This window comes from Parambassis ranga, chromosome 19 (genome assembly GCF_900634625.1).
Source record: "Parambassis ranga chromosome 19, fParRan2.1, whole genome shotgun sequence".
NCBI lineage: Eukaryota > Metazoa > Chordata > Actinopteri > Ambassidae > Parambassis > Parambassis ranga.
This window is the reverse complement of record NC_041039.1, coordinates 4511618-4522374: the sequence shown is the minus strand read 5'-3', so window position 1 is coordinate 4522374 and position 10757 is coordinate 4511618. Positions and strand designations below refer to the sequence as shown.

At 40.0% G+C, this 10757-nt stretch overlaps 2 protein-coding genes across 2 annotated transcripts; both read left to right on the top strand.

The window, feature by feature from the left end:
• The first annotated feature begins 941 nt into the window (after positions 1-941).
• Positions 942-3912, top strand: ghrhr2 (growth hormone releasing hormone receptor 2). The gene is made up of 13 exons (XM_028430326.1): positions 942-995; positions 1067-1172; positions 1268-1375; positions 2184-2293; positions 2386-2483; positions 2587-2719; positions 2796-2949; positions 3025-3085; positions 3160-3226; positions 3302-3393; positions 3476-3605; positions 3696-3737; positions 3817-3912. Exons 1-13 carry the CDS (start codon positions 942-944, stop codon positions 3910-3912), a joined length of 1251 nt encoding a protein of 416 aa, XP_028286127.1.
• A 1184-nt stretch (positions 3913-5096) lies between these two features.
• LOC114452171 (S-adenosylmethionine synthase) lies at positions 5097-9694 on the top strand. Its single transcript, XM_028431328.1, has 9 exons — positions 5097-5187; positions 6090-6167; positions 7386-7508; positions 7594-7706; positions 7788-7931; positions 8730-8948; positions 9021-9203; positions 9309-9442; positions 9524-9694. The coding sequence occupies exons 1-9, from the start codon at positions 5097-5099 to the stop codon at positions 9624-9626; spliced, it is 1188 nt and encodes a 395-aa protein (XP_028287129.1). The 3' UTR covers positions 9627-9694.
• Positions 9695-10757: the final 1063 nt, after the last annotated feature.

The following is a 10757-nucleotide window of genomic DNA, read 5'->3' as shown; positions in this document are numbered from 1 at the left end:
CACCCACAGCTTCACTGCTAGTGCATGACATCATCTCTTTCGCTCTGTGCTACTTAAGTAATAATACAAATTAAGAACTATACAATAATATCCAGCAAAGTACCTGGACATCAGACAAAACAAAAGCAAGTAAAGTGTTTTAAATGATCACCAGATGGGGTTAAAATATTTGCCTGTTAATATGTGCACAGAAAAAATGTGGATATCAAAGTAAATAGCAAAGAGGTAAGTGATATTAAGATCATTTTTAGGGATTGGGTGATCAGATTAGGATTAGTTTAGAAATATAAATCTTGACCCCCCATTTGACTCTGACTAACTTCTGGTCAGTACGAGTTGTAAAACAGACTGAAGATCTCATGAAGACAGAGTCAGCGTTGCATCCCGTGTCTTCGTCTGAATCTCACAGCATGTGTTGTGTTTTTTAGTTGAATATTGCATGAAAACTGCTTTCATGGGAAGAGTTTTACCTCATACATATCAGTCTCAAACCTTGGCGTGTTGCTGGGATTATCATTAGTGCAAACAGAATAATGTCAACTTTAATAAAATAATAAATAATATAATAATAATAAGAGTAATACTATATTATGATAACAATGGTATTTTGGTCTGATGTCAATATCACGTCAACAATGTACAGCATGAATTATGCAGCGACTTGTAGTACCTTGTTTTCTGCATGTCATCCTCCTGAAAGCTCAGGTGATGTCATGCTTCTTCTGCTGCAAACTGACCTTAAAGTGCTTCACATCAGTTGAGCTGCACGAAGGCAGCGAACAAGAAGAAATATTTTCAATATTTTTATTATATATTTTCAATTGCTCAATTTACTGATTTTCTAATTTTGCCAACACAAAATTATAGAAAATTACCGAACACAAAAATTATAGAACACAAAGTGACAGTTAACAGGTTACTACTTTTTTAGGAGTAAAACCATGGACCTTGATCTGCCAGCTGTCGTTTACATCCTAATTATCACTGGACACATGGTAAGTCAAGTTGCTCTTTTTTTCTCCGATTAAATTTAGCTGTGGCATTGATGTTGTATTTCTCATATCAGGTTGGCTCAACTCATCCGGAGTGCACCTTTGTTTTGCATCTACTACAGAAAGAAAATGAGTGTAAACTCAAAATTAAAACAGCTGCTGCAGCATCAGTTCATTCAAGTGGAAATAAAACTGCAGGTATCCATTAACTTTTCAATACAGAATAATCTGTGTATCATCTCAACATCATGCGCTGACATTCCTTTGTGTGTAAGGTTGTGTGATGGAGTGGGATGGAGTCAGTTGTTGGCCGTCTGCCTCTGAAGGACAGGTCATCTCTGTCCCCTGTCCCCTGCCAGTGCTGAAGCCTGAAACTCCTTCAGGTGAACATTTTTAATATTATCAGTGGATTTAACATTTGTGGAGGCAGGATTTGTTTTCATTTCTGAAAAACTGTACTGACTGAAAATGCCACAATGGGGAACAAACCCCGAATTTGACAGCGATACTTAAGCAGCTATGATTTAATGGATGGGTGTGTAATATAAACGGTGCTAACTCCACAGGTATCTTTTTTGTCCAAAGAAAACACACCTTCGTACACATGTTCACAAACAGACAGGACATCTAAATAGCAAGCAACGCACTTACCAACACCTCCACTCAACAGTATTCCGTTCCATAAACCTGAAGCGATATATATTAGCATCAAGCTAACGAAGGAGTCCGAATTTGTTTCTGTCTCAACATACATCAAATTTAAAAAATAGGCAACATAGAAAAACTGTTTTAAAAATATGAACTAACCGTTAAAAAGTGTCGACAAGTATTCGTGAGGGGTATTTTTGCAAAAGTAGCATACTGAAGTGACAAATTGTTTACATTTACAAACTCTGCTAAAGCTAAGTTAGCAAAGAGTTTCGTTCTAGCTAACAGGAACGGATTAAGACGTCAAAAGTTCAACATAGGCAGTGGATTGTTCAAATCACATCAGGTGTTTGGTTTTTTTTTCTTTTTCTTTCTTCTTTTTCCTCTTTCTTTAGATTTTAGTCTGAAATAATGTTATAATGGAAGCCGTTAATGTTTAATTATGTTATATTATTCAGTTCTTTAAATTGGCTAATAAAATGTATTATTATTATTAATATTATACATTGTATTTATATAGGCTTGTCTTTTCGTTCACAGCAGTAATCACCAGAAACTGTACAGCCCAAGGATGGAGCAAACCAAGCGTACCATATTACACAGCATGTTACTCTGAAGTTCACTATGAGCAGGATGAAGACATGGGGAAAGAGGTACTGAGTCCAGTATGCATGCAGTCTTACTGCTGTTGGTCCCATTTCTTTAAAGTGTAGGTTTCTTGTGAATATTTTATGTTTTGCTCCAGAAAAATTACTTTGACACTCTGAGGCTGATGTACAGTGTTGGATACGGAGCATCTCTGGCTGCTCTCCTCCTCGCTGCTCTGGTGTTCTGCTGCTTTAGGTTGGTAAACAAATGAAGCAAGAAAAAAAAAACAAGTGGGACGTTTGTTAACAATCATATTGCTCTTTCTTTCTTTCTTTCTTTCTTTCTTTCTTTCTTTCAGGAGGCTGCTCTGCACACGCAACTACATTCACCTCAACCTCTTTGTGAGCTTCATGCTCAGAAGTCTTGCTGTGTTCATCAAAGATGCAGTGTTGTTTGCAGACGAAAGCATGAACCACTGCACAGTGTCCACAGTAAGAACAGAAACACTGCTTCAGTCCTACTAGTTCTTTTTCTGCAGTGTAAAGACTATCTTTTGTTTCCTCACAGCTTCGATGCAAAGCAGCAGTGACCTTTTTTCATTTCTGTGTTCTGTCTAACTTCTCCTGGCTTCTGGTGGAGGGTCTGTATCTACAGACTCTGTTGCTCTTCACCTTTACTCGGACCAGGAAGCTGTTGTGGATCTACGCCTTCATCGGCTGGGGTACTTTGTGTGTTGTGATCTGCTTGTAACAATGTTTGCTATTCTCCTTGTCTGATCAAGACTTTGTTCATGCAGGTCTTCCGTCTGTGACCATTGTGGTGTGGGCCCTACTGAAAGCACAGCTGGATGATGAAGGGTAAGAAATGTGCGTATTGTATTTTTTATGTTCCATATTTTTCTCTAACTGATAATGTGATTCTGTGTGTGCAGCTGTTGGGACAACTTGGAGAGCCGCTTGTGGTGGATAATCAAGTGTCCTGTTCTGCTCTCCATATTTGTAAGGACAATGCATCCCTTATTAAATTTTTTTTTTAATTCCCACTGCAAGTTACTGCATGTTTATGCTCAACAGATAAATGTTGCGATCTTCCTGAACATCAGCAGGATCATTGTTCAGAAGTCAAAGGCAACACATCTGAACCAAAGTGAGACACAAGTGTACAGGTGAGACATGCCTAAAGACACACACCTGCTTGCGGTGTCCAAGCATCTCTACTGCTGTCCACTGACTGACCTCTCCTTGCAGGAGACTCATTCGCTCCACTCTTCTCCTCACTCCTCTCTTCGGCATCCACTATGCAGTGTTTGCACTGATCCCAGAGCATGTTGGTGTTGGGCCTCGACTCTACCTTGAGTTAGTGTTGGGATCTTTCCAGGTGAATTCATACAATTTAGACAAATGGAAAAGTTTGTTATAAACTAAAACTCTTCTGGTGTCTTGTTTTGACTTAATTGTGTTCTTACAGGGTTTTATTGTTGCAGTCTTGTACTGCTTCCTGAACGAAGAGGTAGGCTCCATTTTCTATTCTATTTTCTATTTGTCAGGATAAGCATAAATTAAAAAAAAACATGTTTACATGTCTTCAGGTTCAAACAGAAATGCAGAGGGCAATGAGAAGATTCAGGTCTGAGACAAAAACCAATCAACCAATCAATATGCCAACCCTGGAGGACGTCCCCTAAACCCTGAAGACTCAATGATTTTTTCTTTTACAAGAAGTGTAAGGTGTAGTGTGGTTCTTAGTATATTGTATATATTAGTATATTGGCTAAATAAATAATGGCACAGATGAAAAAGATTATATGTTGTTTGTCTGAGGTTGTATTAAGGATTAAAAGAGGGTGGACTAACTTTTAAACATGACTGTGTATGTAAGCTCTATCACTAAATGAATATAGAGTAGATGTTTGAAGGCCTTAGTGTCAATGTGTCTTGTTTAAATTTCAAATTAAAATATAAAAAACTGTAATTTATTTATTGTATAGAGACTAATGTACACTAACTTTTAGGCAGCCTCAGTATCTTCATGTGGCTGCCACTTAGTGGTGTTACAGTGCACTGTTATTTGGTAAACTGGTGTTGCTGTAATCAAGCTTACATCATATCATTTAATTCAGGTTTGGTTGATTTTATTAAATATCATTCCAAAATTGATTTTTAAGAAAAGAAGCACAAATGACACAAAACAAAAGATGTTGAAAAAACACAAAAATCGTGCAAGTTAACGGAAAATTACCATTACAAGATGTAAAAGAACCACAAAAAGACAGAAAGAAAAGGGTGTAACATGAACTAATTAAAATGGATAACAATTACAAAAAGAATTGTGCAAAGAGACAAAACCCTTAGCTACATGTGTGCTGGGGGGGGGGGATCTTCTTTCAGTCTGGAACAAAGGGCCTACAATAATTTATGTTATTCCATCATAATCTCTCCTCTCTCTGTGTTTTTGCACTCTGACTTGTTAAGTGAAAACTGGCTCCATGTGTGCACAGGCAGAGACCTTTAGGGGCCCCCCCAAGGTACAAAGACACAAAGACTGAATGAATCTGTGCAGGAGCTTTGATGAAGTGAATGAATGCTCTGCTGTCTGAATTATTAGACCGGTCTGAGTTTGACGAGTCCAAACTGGGAACATTCAGCATGAGAGGAGTTAAAAAAAAAAATGCATCCGAGGGGAAAAAAAACACTCCCGCCCTCTCCCCTTCTTGGCCTCTGAATGGTCTGACCCACTGATTCACATGGCTCCCTCCCTCCCATGTGTGTGTTGTCTTTGCCTTATATAATGCAGACTAGCCTGGCTGCTCCGTGCACTGTGAGATCAAGACATTTCATAGATTAGACTTCTTCTCCCTGCTCCACAAAAATGAACGGTATGATGGATGGGAACTACGACCACTCTACTCAGGATGGCTCCTTCATGTTTACCTCTGAGTCTGTGGGAGAGGGACATCCCGGTGAGTGGAGCACTCCTCTGTGTGCAGCGTTTCATTAAACACTTTTATGTTTCACTGATCATTGATGACTTTGAGGAATGTGCATAATCCAAAGCAGTGGGAAAACAGAGGCGCTGCACTATGAAGCACATGGAGCTAGATTTCTTGTATAATTAAACAGATCCAGGACATAAGATCCTTTTTCTAGCATGTTTTAGTGCTAAAAAAGTTAAGCTGATAATAACTTTAACTAAGCTTGAGCTGCAAATATGAGAAAATATGTTAGACATAGATGTAGGATTCTAAGTCAAGGATATGATTAATATTATTAAGTCCAAGTTTGAATAAGATTATTGCGCATGATCATAAAACAACCTCTGTTTACATCTCTGAATATGCAACAGAGAAGCTTCTTTGATAGGTGATTCAAGTGCCTCTGTCACTACCCGTGGAAGGCCAGCTTTTACAAAAAGGTTTATTTAATATAGTTTAATATAGACTTTTCTGCGCAAATAAGATCTTTAATCTTGTGAGAAAAAAACATACTGATCAACCTAAAGAAATAAAGTAGTTTATTTGCCCTTAAAATCAGATTTACTTTACTTTACTTGTACTCACAATGAAAGCATGATTATAATGCAGTGGAGTAAAAAGTAAAGTACTCTTTTCATAAAGTCATAAAGTAGACATAGGTGTTGCTTTGATGACCTGATGGAGTTACAGGGTGTCACTCATTCACCACTCCGAGGCTATTCATAGTGTTAAAGATGTGTAGCTCGCTGATGGAGCAGTGAAATGTGATATCTTTGAGCTCTGCCCAGATCAGGAATCTGGCATGTGCAGTAGGAGGAGGTCACACGAGGAAACAGACTGGCAAACGTGCAGAGATCCACGCAATACAAACCCTGCTTTCCTCATTCCAGATAAAATGTGTGACCAGATCAGCGATGCTGTGCTTGATGCTCACCTGAGGCAGGACCCTGATGCTAAAGTGGCCTGTGGTGAGTTTTTTTTTCCAGCAAAGGGAAGCAACACACATAAGAAATGAGTATTTTGTGTGTGTGTGTAAAAACATAATAAAAATAATTTTTAGCATCAGTACTGAAAAATAACCTTTTCACGATTTATTTTAAAAATGAAGCCAAAAAGAAAAAAAATGTGTGTTAACTACATAGCCCCCAATCCTATGCTTTAGGATTTAATTGTGTGAGCTGCAGCAGGTGCTGCTGATGATCAGTGACTTGATCATCAGCAGGTGTACAGACCCCTATAAAAACAGACGTTTTGACAGTTTGCTGCTCTGAAACATTCAGGTGTGTGTTAGCACAGTGACAAGAGAGAAAGACATAAACAATGGTGTTAGAGAAGCAACTGTTGCTGCATAAATCTGAAAGACTTATAAAACCATTTCAAACTATTTGGAGTTCAACGTTATACAGTGAGAAAGATTATTCACAAGTGGAAACATTCAAGACAGCTGTCAATCTTCACAGGAGAGGACGTCCCAGAAAGTGGAGTTGTTTGGTCTTAATGCTCACCACCATGTCTGCTGAAAACCAAACACAGCATTTCAGCAGAAACACCTCATACACACTGTCAAGCACGGTGGTGGAAGACTGATGGTTTGGACTTGTTTTACAGCCACAGGACCTGGACACCTTGCAGTCATTGAGTGGATTATGAAGTCCTCTGTATACCAGAGTGTTCTAGAGACAAATGTGAGTCAATCTGTCTGACAGTTAAAGCTTGGTGGAAATTGGGTCATACAACAGAACAATGATCCAAAACACAGCAGTTAATCTACGTCAGAATGACTGAAAATCAAAGAATCAAGGTTTTGGAATGGACTAGTCAAAGTCCAGACCTCAACCTGATTGTAATGCTGTGGTGGGACCTTAAGAAGTCTGTGCATAAGAGAATGTCCAACTTATCAGAGAGACTGATAAAGTCACACAGGAGTCATACAGGAAACCATTTCTGCAAGTTATTACTGCTAAAGATAGAAGATGGATCCAATTATGATGGGGGTAATAAGTGATGTCCACATGTTTTTTTCTTTTTGGCTTAATTTTTTGGCTTAAAAAGGTAATTGCACAGTAATATTTTATTCTATAAAGATGTTTTTTTTCCAACATAGTCCCCCCCACCCCCAAACAAGTGTAATCCAACTCTTCAATCAGCCTTATGCAGACTTCATTATTGTCCGTGGTTTAACACAGAGACGGTTTGTAAGACGGGCATGGTGCTGCTTTGTGGGGAGATCACATCTCGTGCAAACGTGGACTACCAGCAGGTGGTGAGAGAAGTCATCCAACATATAGGATATGACGACTCAGATAAAGGTGAGAGAAAACTCTCCTTCTTAAAGATGGAATGACGGGCAACACTTTGAACCTATTGTGTCCTCCTTTTTTTCTGTGTGACCAGGTTTTGACTTTAAGACCTGTAATGTGCTGGTAGCCCTGGAGCAGCAGTCCCCTGACATCGCACAGGGAGTTCACGTAGATCGTCCTGAGAATGACATCGGAGCTGGAGATCAGGTTGTCTGAGAACTTGGATTGTTATCACATTTTTTTATCCAAAGAAAGTAAATTGTAATTGTCCTCCTGTTGTGTGGCCAGGGCCTGATGTTTGGATACGCTACAGATGAGACTGAAGAGTGCATGCCCCTCACCATAGTCCTTGCCCACAAACTCAATGCAAAGATGGCCGAGCTGAGACGAAACGGGACTGTCCCTTGGCTCCGGCCGGACTCCAAGACACAGGTGGGTCAATACATTGAAAATATAAAAACCAGTGTTTCTTGTCTGTGTTTGAATGCTGTATGTGAGACAGTGTATACAGACAGCTGTATGTGAGACCGTGTCAGCGCCCCTTCAGAATGTGCTTACCAGGAAAGCACACTGGTATGCAACATCTGAGCTGGGAGACTCCTTTTCAGTAACATGTTCAGCCTGTGTAGTTCTGGTACTATAAGCACACGTGACACACCAATAGCTTTTTTGGCTTTTGCAAATATTTCCTTAGTTTAAAAGAGTAAAGAAATATGACACATTTTTACTATAGTACTTTTCTTATGAAAGACTGACTGTAATTTGCACAGAGTAACCGTTTAACCACATTACAAATCACTGTTACACCAGTGAGTGACCCTGTAAACATTTAATCTGCACTTAAAAGTGAGGATGTATGTGCAGCACACATACAGTATAACAAGTAACACTTTGTCTCAACACTTGTGAAAGCATCATGACAAAAGGGAAAGAAATTTAGAAGATATACAAGTTGTATCATTTTCTCATCCAACATGACAATAACCACAAGAATATATCTATTCTAATGAAAAACTACCTCTAGGAGAGTAAAGTAAATGTAAATGTTACTGACTGACACAAAGCTCTTAAGACTTAAATCTGACTGAAAACCTGTGAAATGGACTAAAGACCAGGGTCCATGCCAGGAGACCATCACATTTAAAGGAGCATGAGAGTTTCACCAAAGAAGAATGAGCTAGGATCTCTCAGGACAAGTGACTTAAACTGTAAATGTTGCCTTTCATCCAGGTGACAGTTCACTACGCCCAGGAAAACGGTGCTGTGATCCCAAAGAGAGTGCACACTGTGGTGATCTCTGTGCAGCATGATGAGTATGTGAGTCTGGAGGAGCAGAAAAGGATACTTAAGGAGAAGGTCATCAAGGCTGTGGTGCCTTCGAGGTACCTGGATGAGAACACCGTCTACCACCTGCAGCCCAGTGGGCGGTTTGTGATTGGTGGACCGCAGGTAAAGGACCAGAATTGAGCTAAGCTAGTGTATGATCTGATGGTTTGTCTGATCTTTATTATGTTCTGACAGGGTGACGCAGGAGTAACAGGTAGGAAGATCATCGTTGACACGTATGGAGGCTGGGGGGCCCACGGTGGAGGAGCTTTCTCTGGAAAAGACTACACCAAGGTGGACCGTTCAGCTGCCTACGCTGCCCGCTGGGTGGCAAAGTCTCTGGTGAAGGCCAAACTGTGCAGGAGGGTGCTGGTGCAGGTGACCTAACGGTCTAGTTTGTTTTCGTAACGTATTCTTTGGTGTTTTAACGTATAATTGAGCCTGAACTTCGTCTTTAGGAACATCTTGTGTGTGTTTTTATAGGTGGCATACGCGATTGGAGTGTCCCACCCTCTGTCCATCTCTCTGTTCACTTATGGCTCCTCTCACTTGACTGAAAAGGAGCTGCTGCAGATCATCAACAAAAACTTTGATCTTAGACCCGGAGTCATTGTCAGGTCAGGATTACTATTATTAAAAATGTTTAAATGTATAAAGGTTACACTGTCCTGAAACTTCAATGCCTCATTGTGCTGCAGAGACCTAGACCTTAAGAGACCAATCTACCAGAAGACAGCCTGCTACGGACACTTTGGCAGGAAGGAGTTTCCCTGGGAGGTCCCAAAGAACCTCAATTTCTAGTATGCATGTGCATTTGTGTGTGTGTGCGTGTGTGTGTGAGATGAGTGGTTTATACATAGCAGTCCTCATGTCCCTGTAATCCAGTAAGAGAAAGGCAGCTGCCAGTGAGAAGGGGATGTCACAGACGGAGGAGTCGGATCAGGGTGTGACCAAGGCGGGTTTGGGTTTGAAATACCTGAAACATGAGTGAGCTACCAGATACAGTCACCTGCAGGCAATAAGTTTCATACTTGAAGCAGTTTTTGTTATGAAAACCTACATATTTGTTCGGATTCTGATTGATTTTGCTGAACGAGCTTAAGTTTTAAACCTACATTTCCTATAGTTTTGTTTTTTAAAAATCAGCCATTTTTTTTTATCAAAGTCCATGTTCAAGACAAAAGCAACTGCAGACCTGCGATCTTCCTTGAATGCGGAATCAAGACAAAAAACATCCCAAAGAAACTTGATGTGTTACTTTGTATCATTTATGCTACACATTTTTATAGCTGGCTGCAGACCATCTGAAGGTTTTAGCTGGATAACCTAAAGCCTGTCAAGGTATTAAAGGCATTTTTCATTTACATTGTTCTTATGTCTTTGTGTTTACTTTTTCCAGCCACTTTCATTATAAAGTGTTATAATTACACTAATTGTGTAATTTGACTCAAAGGCAAAATAAATCTGTTTGGGCACAAAAGTGTAGCCACATTTTAAATGTGTAGTGTAAACATGACCTGCAGTGTCAATCTACTGCTATACCAAGCAGGAGAAGTACATGGCACAGAGTGATGCTGTAAAACCAGAGTAGCCTAAAGAGCTTTAAAGGCTGCTTCTTCCTCATAATCATCCCAGCCACATGCAAAATTGATCATCATTTAAGTCTCCACCTCCAAGACGGAAGTGTTATAAATTGCAGTTCACCCTGCAGCCTCTAGGGGCTGGCTCCATCTATCCATTATCTGAACCTGCTTTGTCCTGCAGTGCAGGGTCACGGAGGGGCTGGAGCCTATCCCACCTAACTATGGGTGAGAGGCAGGGTACACCCTGGACAGGTCACCAGTCCATCACAGGGCAAAATAGAGACCAACAATTATTCACACTCACACTGACAGGCAATTTAGAGTGACCAGTTAACCTAACAAGCACGTC